Below are 16,910 nucleotides of genomic sequence, written 5' to 3'. Positions count from 1 at the left end.
TCCCAGAAATAATGGCAGCATATAACCGTTTCTAAGTCCATCTGTGGTCCAATTGCTATGGCTGCCATGGGCACCCATACGCAAATGCACATGTGTGTACACACACACACACACACACACACACACACACACACACACACACTATTTTAAAAATATAAATCTTAAAGGGGCACTGATAATAAAACATAAAACTGCTATCAACTCCAAATGCTAAAATGTTTAGAACGAATGTATGTGAACCATTGTGTGAAAGAAACTAAGCAAATGAATTTTTAAGATAAGCAAAATGATTAGGAATTCTTCTTATCTGGCTAATGGCATACATCCTCGAGGTGCTAAATGCCAAATATGAAGTTAGAAACTAGACTGAAACAAATGTGTCATTAGAGATAGGAAATGCAGGTGATTCTAGCTATCCATGAACTCTGCTCTCCTTTTTCACACCTTGTTATGCTTGACAAGGAACACATGCACACAAATACACAGACACACACAAAACCAAAGCCAACTGCTGCTATGAGGTCTCCCCCTTAGCTGTGGAAAGCCACAGGAGAAAATGAAAATCTCTGGCATCCATGGCAGTGGGTAGAAGTCCAAACACGTACCAGGGAAGGTGTCAAGAGCATCTCGCTACAGAGTTTTAGAATCTGTAAGCTTAGTTTTGTTTTCCTCTGAACAGAGACCCTGGGAATTGCTGCATTAATGTAGAGACTTGTTTGGGGTTGGATAGAAATAGTAAAACAACACTCATTATTATAGTTCTCTGGTACCTGCAAATACAGTTTTTGAAACTTACCATGTTTGTTATTTGACTAAAGTTCAAGAGTATATTATGTTAAAAATAGAAATAAGGGACAGATATTAATGTAACAGCATCCTGGGGTTCTGTTGATATTAAAATAAACTAATCCATTGTTGCAATCCATTTAATGAAAGATTTATTGAGCGAGAGCTTTGTTGAAGGCAACATGGTAAGTAATGTGGAGGCTCAAGGAAGAGTTGTATCTTTTACAGGCCCAGAGAATAATAAAACTTGAATTCTGAAAACTGAATTCACTGTAACCAAATGTGACTGGATTATATAATAACTTTTTCATGCATTAAGATTCAGTGTTCAGGAAGTATTTTACAAAAAGCTATTTAATAGATCACAAGAAGTAATAAATGAAGGTAGATTTTGCATTTTAATTTCTTAAATGGATACAGTAAAAATATTTTATATCTGCATCATGATAATGATATGTCAATGCTCAGTGTAGGTCAGAATATAGTATTTTTCAGTAAATGTATCAATTAATATTAATATTGTTTCAATACAAATTATGCTAGCCTATTTCTTAGGGCGCCCTATTGCAGTCACTTTGAAATAACTGCTTAGTGTAGACAACAGAACATTACTGGGCACGAACTAAGTAACGTATCTTTGCTACTAACACAATTACAGTTGTTACCCAAATAGCTAATGTTCAAATAAATAGACTTACTCAGAAGCCATCAAATTCTAGATGCTGAAAATTGTCCTTTAAAAAGTGGAAGTAACAGAACAACTCAGGATGTCACAAAAAGTGCCAAGACTATGTCTGCTGAACAGCATCAGGAAGCAGACGTGCTTCCCTTCCAGCCACGCACAGAACCGCTGTGCTTTTTCAGAAATCCTATTATTAATGCAGCATATTAGAAAAATGTGTTCTTCTCAGGGTAAACATAAAGATGCAATACATATATTTCAGATTCACAACATCCCCAAAATGAGGGAACTGTAAGCTAGAAAAAGGGAGAAAATGCAAAGATATATGTGTACACAGGAGTACAAGCCTTGATTCGCCATACAGTTCATATTTGAGGAAAGGAAGTTGTTCTACCTAAGAAGTTGTAAGGATTTACAGACACAGCTGTTGTTATAAATTATCGGTAGAAAAAACTAATATCTGACAAGTTTTAAGAAGTTAGCTCAGCCAGGCACAGTGGTACCTCCCTTTAATCCCAGCACTCAGGAAAGCAAAAGAAGGGAGATCTCTGGGAACTCGAGACCGATCTGGTCTACACAAAGTGAATCCAGGACAGCCAAGGATATACAGAGAAACCCTGTCTCAGAAAAAAACTAAACAAGGAAAGAAAGAAAAAAGTGAGCTCAAATTAACTACTTGTGTTTTGCTGGTAGTTTTCTGTTTGCTTTCATTCATATACATTACTGTTTTATACGATACCCCTTACATTTTCATTGTGGGGAAGATATATTCTTGTTCAGTTCTAAACTGAAACTAAAATTAATAGAGACTAATTCTATGTGAGCCGCTCCTTTCATGAACTGGGAATCCTCTCTCGGAACAACTCAGCTGCAACAACAAACAGCATTCCTGTCAGAATGGCTGCTGCATAAATACCGTCTCCCAATGTACAAAGCACAAGTTTGTAACAGACACAAAAGGTAGTACGCGCACACACGCGCACACACACGCGCACACACACACACACACCTTTCCTTCTTTAGCTTCTCACCCCAAAGACCATCTCCTCTTCTCCATCAGTCTCCAGTGCGAGTTTTATAGTTTAACATGAAACCTTTGACATGAAATCTTTGCCTTTTTATTTCAGCCCTTTATGCCCCTTAAAACCCAAGTGGCACCCCTTACTACATCCCAGTGAAACTTAATACTCATCTCAGATATTGGAAAACCAGTCAAATTCATTCCCACAAACAAAATATCAATTATTGGTCAGGGAAGACACTTTACACCTTTGAGCAGTACCAGCTGCTCTTTATTGAGCTGCTCTGCAAAGCAGAGAAACCCTGTCTCAAAAAACAAAAACAAAAAACAAACAACAACAACAACAACAAAAATAGCGCATCTCGATATAGAAGTACCAGGAGGGTTCTAGAAACCTACAAGAAGAACATCGTGATGGGTGGATCGGGGCCCAGGAGGATCTGCCCAAACTATTGCACTAACCAAGGACAATACAATAGTAAACATCAAACCCCTACTCCGATCTACCCAACGGACAGGACATTCTCCACAGTTGTGTGGAGAGCAGGAACTGACTCTGACATGAACTCTGGTGCCCCATATTTGACCACCTCCATTTGTGTGGAGGCCTGGTGGTACTCAAAGAAAGAGTAAGCAGACTACCAAGATGAGACTTGATAGCCTATGACCATATAGTGGGGGAGGAGGTCCTCCTCGGTCATAGACCTAGGGGAAGGGAATAGAATGAATGCAAGCAGGAGGGAGGGAGGAATGGGAGGATACAAGTGATGGGATAACAATTCAGTTGTAAGCTGAATAAACTAATAAATTTTTAAAAGAAAAAAAAATAACCCATCCGACAGGCAAGAAGTTTCTAGAGCTGCTGAGTAAGCTCCCCTTGTCTCACTGATGCACAGGTTCTTAGAGACCTCCTGACTTCCAAGTCCCACTAAACGGGGAAGGTGCATAAACACTCTGCCTCATTTTCTCAGGGTGCACAATGTGAATAATAAACTTCCGGCTCAGAGAGTATAAACTGGAGAATGTGGGGCCCTAACACTACAGAATATATACTAAAATCTCTGAGAAGACACCGTATTCTTAAAAGAGGTAAAGTTTCTATCAATGATGTTACCCTACCACAGTCTTGAGTTGTGCTCAGGGAAACAGAGCTAAAACGTGTTACAACATTCACCCCACCACACCCAGTATGTGTCAGGTACACAGAAAGGTCACACACAGTGAGCTCATTCTCTAAAACAGAGGTAATAGGGCAGGAGAGCCCACAGGCTTTGGCGGGGCGGGGGGGGGGGGGGGGGGCGGGGTAGCGTGGGAGGAGGGGTCTAAGGCTAGAGACCAGAAAGTGCCAAGCCCGATCATTAGAAAGCTAGCTGCTGCGCTGCTGTTCTTTCACCGTGAGGTCCACAGGACACAAACCCCTGCTTTGTAATCCTTCTCGTCCGGTCAGCAGAGAAATACCCAGCAATAAGGCCAGTAAGAGTGTTCTGGAAAGGAAAGGTGGGGAGCAATCCCCTTCAAAAATAGCGCCTATCTGGAAAGAAATGCTAACTTCAGTCATGACAACAGCAAGAGAACACGTCCCGGACTGGGAGTGGGCTGTAGGGTCCTGGCTCAGGCACGCTCAGGGCCCCGCAAACGGCAGAAGAGGCTTTGGAGTAAAAGGAATCAAGTCTGTACTCACTCAGAGGGTGACACGCCGCCGCCGGGAGACCTCAGCTTGGTTTAGGGGATGGTTGCATTCGGGATTCAACTCAACCTCTGCTGTTTCAGTTCCCAGCCCAAACTAAACCCGCAGAGTGACGTACAGGGCGAGGCGGGGCCTGCTGGTACTTCCGCCCTCTCGGGACCAGCCCCGAAACCTGAAACCTGCAGCATCTAGGCTGAAGCCCTCAATGCTCCCTAGTGGTGCTTGACAAGCCTTGGCTGGTTAACTTAGTCTGTATGCTGAGCTGCAGGCTGCTACTGCTCCAGGATGTCACTTTTTGATAAACAAAATAGCACCAGTGGTGGCGCCCTTCTCCAGTATAATACGCCCTAATTAGCCCTTTGAAGCCATGAAGTAATGAAAGGCATCAATGATAATCCCAGATTTCAAACACATCTAAACACATCTAAAACTGCATATTGAATATTTTTATAGAACAGTCTAACAGAACACAACTTGTATTAAATCATTTTAATGATGGAAAACGTCACAAAATAGATTTGGAAACCATCCAATATGTAAATTCAGAAATTTATACTGCTATTCTAGGGTGATAAAGAGAAAGGCAACACTCTTTGAGAAGAAAATCAAGTTACAGAGTGACTGATTCAGTTAGTTGCCATATTTTAAAAGACATGTGGAAATCCAAGTTTTTCCTAAAGCCACAAACTAACTAGGATAGCACCCCGGTGTGGGAAAGACTGTAAGCTTTGTCACAGGTGAAAACAGTCTTGGCCGGCTTTACCCTTGGGCACCCCATGAATACCTTGTGACAGACTGAGTGGAGCCATCCTGGGCCTGGAATTCAGAAAGAAGACCTGGGGACTCCACCTGGGCTATTGTTTTTCTAATTGACCCTCAATGGGAGAAGGAGACCGCCCTTGGGGAGGAGAGCAGCAGCAGGTTGAGATCAGGCTTGAGCGCAGGTGGATCAACGAACAGGCTGGACCAACACACTGGCCAGAGACACCTAAAGACCTGTCCCGCGGAACGGATACCTAAAGGTTCACTCTTTTTTCCCTTTAACCCTTTTTCCCTCTTGCGTAAGCTAGTTGGGTTGTATAATACAGTTTAATTGTTAAAAAACAAAGCCTACGCCCAGGCCCTTCAACTCGAGGGTTAAGTTGAGGAAGTGATAGTGACCAGTGTTTGAAGAAAACAAGTCTCAAACCCAGCTGAGCAAAGACGCAGGCTGTATTTAGCCAGCACATAGGTGATAATTGGGGGACACTAAAAGAGGGGAGCTCTTACCTCAACTGTTCTTTTTTCTACATCCCACTGTGAGTCAGTAAAAGTGGCACCTTCTGTTTCCTACTCAAAGTGTCCATCACAGTGGACACCTTTTACTCCTGTCACATAGAGCTTGTGAAGTAAGACAACACACAATTCTAATATTTTATAGTCTCTCCTCCCAAAAGAAGCTTGTTAGAATTCTTCTTAACGAAAATACAACTTAAATTTCATTTCTTTTTGTTGCTACTACTGTCTTTTCTTTGGGAGAGGGCAGGTACTTCAGCTCTTCTCGTTTTCACTGATAATTATTTTTCTCCTGACAAAAATAGCTCAGAGTGACTTAGTAGGAACATACTCCAATAGGCACTAGCCCTGGTTCCTAGCTCCTGGCACTAAGCAGCTGTGACTTCTTCAGTGATGGGGAAGGGGGTTGCGGGGGGGGGGGGGGCGGATGGAGAGGGGGGCAGTGCGTCTGTGCTCTGGATGAATCTGAACAGCAACCACAGGGGTGGGAAGAAACTTTACAGCACCTCTTAGCTTGCAGCCCAGAAGAGGCTCCCGTTCTCAGAAATGAGCAAGGATGTTGCTTACTGTCCTGTTCCCTGAGAGCTGCTCTGTACCTGAGTGTGGTTTTCAGATGATGTGGTGTCTTCACTACCTGGAGGTGACTATTCAGTACTAGTCCTTGCGCCATCCTGGGAAATCAATTCTTTAGTCTCTAGCCTGAGAATCTTGATTTTGGCCAAATTCTCCACTGATACACAGGTAACCTAAGGCAGGGGTAGTCAAGCACCTAACCACCGCAACAGCAACAGCTGGGAACTCATTAGATAGGAGGGTACCAGCCTTTCCCCAAACCTCCTGACTCAGAATCTGCATTTCAGTAACTCCCACCAATTCAGTATATACATAAAAACAAGATTACCATCTGGAACACATTGCCAAATGTTGGTTATTTGTATATTCCTTACATAATATTTTAAAATTGCTATAAACACATCATGATTACTAATTTTAAAATAGATTTCCCTTTAAACTCATAATTTAGCCTTGTTCTAAGCAAAAGTATTGATATGATTATGAACTTAATGTGACACTTTATAATACATAAAACGTATGTATGGTTATTAAATAAAAATGTGTCCTATCTACCAGAGTCATCTCACAAACCACACATGATTCAAGGTTCCTGAGTGTGGTGGTTGGAATAGGTATGGCCCCATAGACTCATGTGCTTTAATGCTTGGCTATAGAGAATGACTCTATAGGAGGTATGGCCTTGTTGGAGGAGGTATGTCACTGAAGGGACAGGCTGTGAGGTCTCCTATGCTCAAACTATGCCTAGTGTAATGCAGTCTCCTTTTGCTACCTGCAAATCAAGATGTAGAACTCTCAGCTCCTTCATCAGCACCACGTCTGCCTGCATGCTGTCGTGCTTCCCGCCATGATGATAATGGAGTAAACCTCTGACACTGTAAGCCAGCTCACAATTAAGTGTTTTCCTTTCATGAGAGCTGCTGTAGTCATGGTGTCTCTTCTCAGCCATAACACCCTAACTAAGACCCTTGGGTACTCTAATTTTGAACATCAGAATTAATCCAGCTCCTGGCAAGATTGTGGAGATGAAAAGCAAGTGCCTGAGGTATCTGCAACACAAAGTTAAGAGAGCATTTAGGGTAGAATACAACCCAAGCACAAAGTGTTTCCCTATGGGCTGCTCTCCTTTTGTTCATTTTCCTTCCAGATCAGGAAATGTTTTCTTGCAGCTTCTTCAGTTTATGAGCTGATTGCTGCTGAAGAAGAAAACCATCAGGGACCTAACTGAACTTTCTGTTCAACTGGAGAGTTCTTCTGTCTCTCAACCAGTAGTGGACACTTGCCACTCAACAGCTGATGGCACATTCAAAGTTGTTCACATTGTTTGTTTCCCATTTCAACAGTATGTGGCTCTGCAAACTAGAGTGGGGAAAATTTCATGTCCACAGTCTCCTATAGAAAGTCTGAGTCATGTAATTAGACTGGCCAGTCACATGCACTGTACGTGGAGAATTCAGAGAGAAGACTGAGCTTAAGGGGTTTGGCAGCAGCAGTTTAAGGTATCAGGTCCGAAAGGAGCTATATTCTGAGCTAAGGAGCTATATTCTGAGCTGTGGCTGTGGCAGGATTTAGCTGGGCATGCTCCACCGCTGCTGTAGAATATCTCATGCAACAAAGCCTCAGTCTCCTTCTGCTGAATTCCTGTGAGTTACCTATGAGCTGTTTATTGTCCCTGAAGAAAGTCCTTTGTATCCCAAACTAGCCAGAGTGGATTCTAATCAGAAATAACTTTGACTACTACATCCTAATAGCATAATGGAGCCATTCCATTCCAGCTATTTTGATAGTCAAAACTGGCATTGTTAGAACTCTACCAGCAGCAAAACCGAATACAAATTATTTATCACAATTGTTCTCTAATTGACTATCATCAGAGTCTATATAATGTCTTCAATTTCACTAGTGATCATTATTAATTTATTAAAAACTGAATTTTAAGCACTCAGCAATTTACAGTAACTATTTTGAATTAGGTATACCTAAGTTTCATAAGAGTTTTGGATCTTTTAAGCCTATAACTACATGGCAGACAGAATGTTGCTTGTGTTCATAATTACTCTCTTATCACAAATTCATTTTTGAGTAGGCAAGAACATTCTATAAACACAACTCTAGCATAAAATCGAATACATATTTGTTTCTGAATACAGACTTTATAGTTTCATCAATAATTATGCAATTAATAGTTACTTTAACTGTCAGGTTGACTGTGTCCATAATCAAGGAAACTAGAAGTAAACTTCACAGATGCTGTATCTGCCATTTTGGTCATGACTTCTCTGTTTCAGGATAATATTAGCTTTCTAATATATACATGGTAATAGTAAAGGGCTTACCGCAGTCCAATATCACTTTTGTATTTGGAGCTTTTTTCACTGAGCCTGAGATGTTATTGCTTATACTATAGCCCTTTCAGTAAGGAATCAAAAGAAATAAGCAAGTGTCTGTATGGCAGTTTAAGTGATAAATGTCTTCCATAGACTTGAACATTTGGTCACAAGTCAGTGGTGCTGTTTTGACAGGTTCTAACAGTGCAGCCTTGCTGGAGGAAGTATGTCCCTAAGCCTCACACCATGGCCCAATTACTCTTTCTGTTTACTGCTTGATGTTGAAGATGTGATCTCTCAGTTAACTGTTCCTGCTGCCATGCCTGTTGCTTGCTACTATGTCTCGCCACTATAATGGACTCTTATGCCTCTGTAACTGTAAATCCAAAATAAAGTCTTCCTCCGTTGAGTGACCTCAGTCACTGTGTCTGATCAGAGCAGGAGAAAGCTATCTAATACAACCTATAGGTTTTTTTCCTAAAAACCTCCTAAGAATTAAGGATGTAAGAAATAGTAGAGACTAATTAAGCCCGGTAAAATCTGGTATTCAAGAAAATAGGAAGTGGCTCAGAAAAAGTGAAAGGTGAGATATGCTATTAGAAGACAGACAGGGAATTTTATAAAGGCCAAGAAAAGATTTTTAAGTTTGCCTTTAAACACTAAAATAAAAAATATATGGTCAAAATGCCTCTACTTGTGCTCACTTCTGCAGCACATTTACTAAAACTGGAATGAAACAGAGAAGATTAGCATGCCCCTGCACAAGGGTGGCATGTAAATTCATGAAGCATTCCATATTTTTACATGTAGAAAAATGCAAATAGATCCATATTTATCACTCTGTACAAAACTAAAGTCCAAGTAGATTAAAGACATAAACATAAAAACAGATATACTAAATCCCTTAGAAAAAACCAGAGGGAAGAGCCTTGAGCTCATTGACACAAGAGACAACTTCCGGAAAACACCAATAGCTCAGGCTCTAAGATCAACAATTAATAAATGAGACCTCATGAAACTGAAAAGCTTCTGTACGGAAAAGGACACTGTCAACAGGAATAAAACCACAGCCTATAGACTGGGAAAAGGTCTTCTCCAACCCTACATCCATCAAAGGGCTAATACCCAAGATATATAAAGAACTCAAGAAATTAAATACCAACAAACCAAATTATCCAATTAAGAAATAGGGCACAGAGCTAAACAGAGAATTCTCAACAGAGGAATATCAAATGGCTGAGAAACACTTTAAGAAATGCTCAATTTCCTTAGTCATCAGGGAAATTCAAATCAAAACTACTCTAAAATTCCATCTTATACCTACCAGAATGGCTAAGCTAAAAAGCTCAAGTGACAGCACATGCTGGTGAGGATGTGGAAAAAAGGCAACACTCCTCCATTGCTGATGGAAGTGCAAACATGTACAACTACTTTGGAAATCAATCTGGTGCTTTCTCAGAAAATTAGGAATAGTGTTACTGCAAGACCCAGCTATACCACTCCTCAGCAAAAACCTGAAAGATGTTCCACTATACAACAAATACATTTGCTCAAGTATGTTCATAGCAGCTTTATTCATAATAGCCAAAATCTAGAAACAACCTAGATGCCCCTCAACCAAAGAATGGATAAAGAAACTGCGGTACATTTACACAATGGCATACTACTCAGCTATTAAAAACAAGGAAATCTTGAAATTCGCAGGCAAATGGATGGAACTAGAAAAGATCATCCTGAGTGAGGTAACCCAGACCCAGAAAGACACACACATAGTATATACTCACTCATAAGTGGATACTAGCCCAACAGAGATGTCCCCTGAGAGACTCTACCTGAACAGGACAGATGCTGGAACTCACAGCCAGACTCTGGGTGGAGGGGTGAAAGTGGTAAGGAAATATGGGGGGGGGAGGGTGGAAGGAGCCAGAGGGTTCAAGATGCCCACAGGGAGACAATCAAGGGCAGTGGATCTGGACCCAGGGGTCAGACACAAACTGATGCACCAAACAAGGGCGATGCATGCAGTAAACCCCTGCTCAGATCTAGCCAATGGACAGCTCATTCTCCTCGGTAGTAGGAGGAGTGAGGACTGCCTCTAACATAAACTCTGGTGCCCCCCAATTTGATCTGATCACTTCCCCTTGGTGGGGAGGCCCAGCGCGCACACAGAGGAAAGGGAAGCAGACTATCTGGATTAAACCTAATAGGCTGTGGCCATATGGTGGCAGAGGAGGTCCCCTTCCTTCTGTTAGAGGTCTAGAGCAGGGGCACAGAGTGGAAGGGGGAGGGAGGGTGGGGATGGGAAGATACAAGAGAGGGAATAACAATTGGGATGTAATCTGAATAAACTATAATACATTTTGAAAAATGTCACCACTTTCCACCTAGGCTGTATCCCTCTGTTTCTAAAAATAACAGATTTACTGACAACTTCACATCAGAAGATGGGCTGTTAGCTTCCTGCATAGAAAAAAAATGGAAAAGGCCTCTCAGGTCACATATCTGTTCTATTTAAAAAAAAAAAAAAAAGGTGTTGTTTCCCACACACTAGTACATTGAAGATCCAATACTTTTACTTAACAGAAATTCTGGAATCTACAAACGACTCACTAAATATTACTGTGTACATGGATTTGCTAATGAATTACATCATATTTTAAAGTCATAATTTATATCTATATTAAATACAGGCTCTAATTGCATAAAAACTAAGACGTGCTAGGAAAATCTTAAGTATCCAAACAACAAACAATGAAGACTGACAAGAGAGCAGGAAGCAGGGGTCCCAGTAGCTGACAATTGTCCAGGCCAGGATGCACAGCTTCAGACATTTCATTTTTAGCTTTGCAACAGCTATTACAACAGAGATCATATTAGCATTCTGACAAGCTCAGTTATACTAAGGAAATACATGGCAAAGAGGAAATCTAAATTTCAGACCTGTATGACTAGAGAAACAGCAACTCTTCAGTGAGCATCAGTATTGTAGGGTCTCCAACATCATCAATAAAGGATAAAACAGTGCAGCTCTCAGATATCAAAGCATTCCTGTATTTAAGACTCATAGTCTACCAGCCATTTTTACTGGCAGGTAGAAGAGACACTTGAAAACATTTATAAATATACTCAAGATCGTAAATTTGGGTGGTACTAGCCCAAGCCTAATTTTACAGGCTCAACATCTTTTTACTAACTTGTGGATTAAGTTCTTTTTTATAAAGATTTATTTATTTCTTATTATGTATACAGTGCTCTGCCTCCATGTATACCTGCGGTCCGGAAGAGGGCATCAGATCACATTATAAATGGTTGTGAGGCACCATGTGGTTGCTGGGAATTGAACTCAGGACCTCTAGAAGAACAGTCAGTGCTCCTAACCTCTGAGCCATCTCTCCAGCCCCTAGATTAAGTTCTTAGAGGAATTTGGAGCCACTAAAACATCAATCATTCATCAAACAAATGGCATCAATTAAAAAACTGACAGACTTCATCTGTTTTAAAAAAGAGGTGTTTACATAAAATACTGTGTAGAAATTCTGAAGTAGTATAAAGTTTCAGATAATCTTGTACATAATTAATCACAGCACGTGATAGGCTACAAAGTTGCAATAGGATCAACAGAAAAATTGCATGTATTCGAAGCTACAAGCTAAAAGGATCATATCTTGAATTGACAGGTGATGCTCCAGTGATTTCTTTACAAGTTGCAAAGCTTAACGGTGTTAATATTGAAAGAAAAGACTCAGAATTCATGGAACGTATCATTGACCTAGGTCAATCTCACCTGCATCTTATTGCCTTTGGGAGACTATCAAGGTTACCTAGCCTCTCTGAGCCATTGTTTCCTAAGCAATAGAGGAATGAATAGTTTAAAGTTATGAAGAGGTTCTATAAGATAATTACACACAGCACTTAGCAGAGGACCCAGCGTGGTGAATGATTATGAGAGAGACTTTAATCATTTTCTTAAGAATCAGGAGAACAATGGTTCACTTGTTGCTTATTTACTATACAGATATTTATCATAATATCATTGAACACATTATATAGCATCAATAATTATACGATAAATGGTTTTACTGGATTTTTAAGTTACTCAAACCATTGATAAGTCATCTAGGACTAGAGAGATGGTTCAGTGGATAAGAGAACTTATTACTTTTGAAGATGACCTTGGGTCGGTTCCCACACCTTTTCTCTAAAACTGATGTCAGCTCACAACTGCTTAAAACTCCAGTTCCAAGAGTTCTAACACTACTTGCCTCAGGGGGCACCTGCATAAGCATGATGAACAAAAACTCACGAGGGAGCTAACACACATAAATAAAAATATTTTTTAAGAGAAGCTACATCCTCTCTTTTAATAAAGAAACAATATGATATCCACCAATTATTTTCTATGAGTTAAGCCCTTTTAATCAGGTATCAAAACAAATAAGAAAGCACCTATGTGGTCATTTGAATGATAAATACCTCCCTTGGGCTCCAGCATTTGAACACTAGCTCACCAGTACGTGGTGCTGTTTAACGGTTTAAGAGGTGCAGCCTTGCTAGAGAAAGTACACCACTGAAGGCTGGGGTCCAAGGTATATGTGTGCTTGTTGCCTTCCCTTTGGGCACTACCCATTAGTGTCTTCCTTGTAGAGCAATGAGGACCAAGTCTTCCTTGGATTCAGAGGTGACTGACCTTGGTAGCTGTGGCTGTTCCACCAGCATAGGCTCTCGAAGGCTGACTGCTTCCCACATGTGCTGCTTTTTTCTTGGAAACAGAAAATATTAATTTCAGTGGGAAACAATACCAAAACAGTGTGAAATTTATCATACTACCACTAACACTTTATCAAACAGCAGTTGGGATAACACACTAAACATACATACACAAAGGAAACAAACGTTTGAAAATTTCATATTGTTGCCTGAAGAGTAGTATATAAATAGTGAAAAGCAAGTTCCACAAAAGTGCTCATGTGAGCAATCATTTTAAACCATGAAGCCCTTCTCAAAATGTCATACCCTATGCAGCAGCTCCCTCCTTTCTTATGGTTCAATGAGTCACGCAACCTCTATAGAGGATGGCTTAGGAATAGATCTCAAAGATGTAATTATGCTTAGAAAATATTGCACTAGAGAAGTAAAAGCAAGAATCTTTCTATTCAAAAGTGAACCACTATAACATCAAAAAATTGAAAACAGCATAAGCAGAACTTATGATGTGCCAGGCAACTGTTCTACAAGAAGAAAAGAATTTCATAATCTTCTAATAATAAAACCTATGAAAACAGTATTCTGAATGTGTGACATGTTTTAAGGCCCACATGCCATAACTTTAAATCTGCACATCAGCCAACAAATCTGTTATCACAACTATCTCCATTTTAAAGCTGAAGAGGCTGAGGTACAGACGGAATAATTATCTATCATTATAGCTAGTAAGTAAGGATGTCAGCCTAAGATTCTAGCTCCTTTATTCTCCCATGATACAGTTATATTATGACATATTACAGGATAAAGTATCATGTTATTAAAATTATGTCACAAAATAACATTAAATGAAAACACATTGTATTTCACACAGAGAAAAGTAAGATTATAAAACAGCATCTATAAATGCATTCATACTTGCTGACCTTTATATGGGGATATTTTCCAAGGCCCTCACCTACAGCTTTGTGCAGGCTAGACCAGTGCTCTATCAATAGGGCTATACTCTCAGGTTAAAAGATTTAAAAAGAAGCCAGGTGTGGTGGTGCACACCTGTCATCCAGAAGGCAGAGGCAGGCATATCTCTGTGAGTTCGAGACCAGCCTGGTCCACAAAGTGAATCCAGGACAGCCAAGGCTACACAGAGAAACCCTGTCTCAAAAACAAACAAACAAAACCAACCAACCAAAGAAAAAACAAAGATTAGAAAGGAATATTTCTTTGACTTTTTCTATTTCTTATAAGACTACTATATCTGTAAAAGGAAAATAAAGGAGGCAAGATGGAAGAATTAAAATGCACAGTTTTTGTCTTAGGATAGATAACGTCCAGGTGTACACTAGTTGACCACTCTCAGAGTTCTTCAGGAAGATAACTATAGTGGACTCATCCTTAGAAAATGCCATCAAGGAACCATGAAGGAATGGGAAGGAGTTGCAGGCCCCTGGAGTTACTTGCAGAATGAATATATAATCTCTTCCAAACACACACTCACTGCAATCAACAAAGGGAGGAAAACTCTGAGATAAATATGATAGGAACAAAGATAGATGAATGGAACATTATTCATGCATATCTGGATTGTAATAAAAAGCTAAGACAAGACATGTAGAGACAAAGTAAAATGCAGCTTTATTTTTCACACAGTGTTTCAAGAGTATGTGTCTTGTGTCCTACACTAGTATTTGGACTGCAGTGCTGGCTACACAGATCTACACATATAAGATATGGCCAGAACGATGTATACATGATGTATAAATATCAATTCCCTAGTTTTGAAATTGTACTATGGATATATAATAGTAATCAATATCTATGCTACAGTATGCAAGGAACCACTCTATGCCATATCTACAAATTCCCGTGAATCTATAATTATCTAAACCTGTTAAGGAAAGACATGGAAAGTATAGTAAAGATATGAGCCAAATATCTATCAGCAGAAAGCACAGGCCTATAATGAAAACGAAAGCAAGTAGAAGTAAGAACTATTAGACACTGCCGAAGAAAAGACTTGGGGACATGGCAACGTAAAATATCCCACAAGACCCCACAGAGCAAAAGGGACAGAGAAAAGTACAAGGAGCATCCATAGGCATTAGTGGGAGCAGGTCAATCTGCTCCTTCGCAGGAAACTGCCAACTTCCAAGGAAAGGTGAGAGGTGTAGAATCAAAGTATTTAAAGAAAATATGGCCAAAACATTTTCAAATTTTATGAAAACTATAACTAACAATCCAAGAATGTTAATAAATCCCAAGGAAGGGTTAAGTATTGAGACAATAAAGTATTATGAAAATATCTCTGACATTCTAAGAGACTTGGAACCTCTGCTGGACATCACAAACAGTGGTCACCTTGAGGTCACTTAAGACTAAAGAGCACTGTCCTACTCTGCCTTTAAGAGGACAAGGTAACAATCAACCTTACTTGCCTTGGATTTCCAGGTAATCAGCTTTTACAACATGAGCTAAGGCATAGCTGTGATCTTAAATTATGTACTCTTCCATGCCCCTGGCCCAGAGTAATGTATGTATGTCCACTGCTGAAAGCAGCAAATACAGAGGTAAAAGCAACCATATAAAGTCCACCATAATGGATGAAAGCAACATTCGTGGATATTGGCTGATGAACAATGATTGTTTATAGTACTGTTTTTAGTCTGGCTCACTTGGGATCATCTAGAGCCAGTGACTCAGTCCCTTGTGAAACTGTTGAAGATTTCTGTTCAGTATTCCACCACACACTACCCTCCCATGGGAGACTTTCTGTGCTAGACAATAAAGACAGAGCAACGCCCTTTGTTAGGGACAGACACACAGACAGAACACACGGATACAGAGTCACAGGACAACCTTTAGGCAGACAACAGATTCAGACTCAAACCACAGAGAGAAGAGAGAAATCAGAAGAATCACGGAGAAGAAAATTCAAATCTGGACCACTTTTGATTAAATGACTCGAAGAAGAAGTTCTTTTATTTCTTTTCTTAATGACATAATTTTCTATTATTCGTTACTTGGAGTGTATCGCTATTGCAGTAAGTCCATTAAGAGTATAAAATAAGGAAACAAGCAGGATTTCATGTTTATATTTCCCAGATGCCCAGTGATGATGCCATCTGCCTCATGTAAGGAAGACTGGTAAGATCACAGCTTCCTCCAAACAAAAAATTCTCTTTTCCATCTCCACATAGAGTGACTATGAGCATGTGAGGGCACTGGTCCACCTTTCCACTTAAGCCATAGAAAACAGTTCCAGAGTGCACATGTCGGGAGGGTGCTGACTCTAGCTTCCAATGATCTACAAGTGACTGATCTGATGTTATATGTGATAGTTTAAGTACGTAAACTTTTGTGTTTGAATGACTGTTGAAACTTTCAAAGCCTTGGAAAATAGCATGCTTGAATAACTGCTCCAAATCATTTTGGATCCATTTGCTGAACTTAATTAAGAAACTGTAAACACTATCTGATTATTCTCAAAGGTAAATCAAACAAAAATTCATATCTGTGTAAACACAAGAGCAGATAATATTAATTTTTGTGAAAATAATTCAAGGAAGAGACAAAAATATTTTGTGGTATGAAGGCTGTGCGAAATGGCTTTCAAATTTTGCCAACAATGGAAAATATCTTAGATTATTGTTGAATTTTATTGTTCTAAAGTCATCCATTTCTTGTTTCACAACTCTAAGCATTACTCTAAACCTTAAAATAAATATGAAACAGTGTAGATCTTATTTTCTTATTTGCTTTTACCTCATGCATTTTAATTAACAGCATATTAAACCTGGTGGACCATGATTTGTAACCTCTTGATAAAATATGTAGGCTTTGATGTGTTTGTTAAAGCAGTTC

At 39.8% G+C, this 16,910-nt stretch overlaps 1 protein-coding gene and 1 non-coding gene across 2 annotated transcripts in view; one reads left to right on the top strand and one right to left on the bottom strand.

Annotated features, from left to right (window-relative positions):
- The window catches only part of Cast (calpastatin), a 103,096-nt gene that overhangs the window by 69,023 nt on the left and 17,163 nt on the right, over positions 1-16,910 (bottom strand). The window contains exon 3 of the mRNA XM_051172503.1: positions 13,039-13,110. Within this exon, the coding sequence (XP_051028460.1) occupies positions 13,039-13,110 (72 nt within the window). The remainder of the gene's footprint in view (positions 1-13,038; positions 13,111-16,910) is intronic.
- LOC127212517 (U6 spliceosomal RNA) lies at positions 9,048-9,153 on the top strand. Its single transcript, XR_007833560.1, has one exon. It is a non-coding gene; the product is annotated as a U6 spliceosomal RNA (small nuclear RNA).

Source organism: Acomys russatus, chromosome 30 (assembly GCF_903995435.1).
Source record: "Acomys russatus chromosome 30, mAcoRus1.1, whole genome shotgun sequence".
In the NCBI taxonomy this organism is placed as follows: Eukaryota; Metazoa; Chordata; class Mammalia; order Rodentia; family Muridae; genus Acomys; species Acomys russatus.
This window is presented reverse-complemented; position numbering and strand designations above follow the sequence as displayed.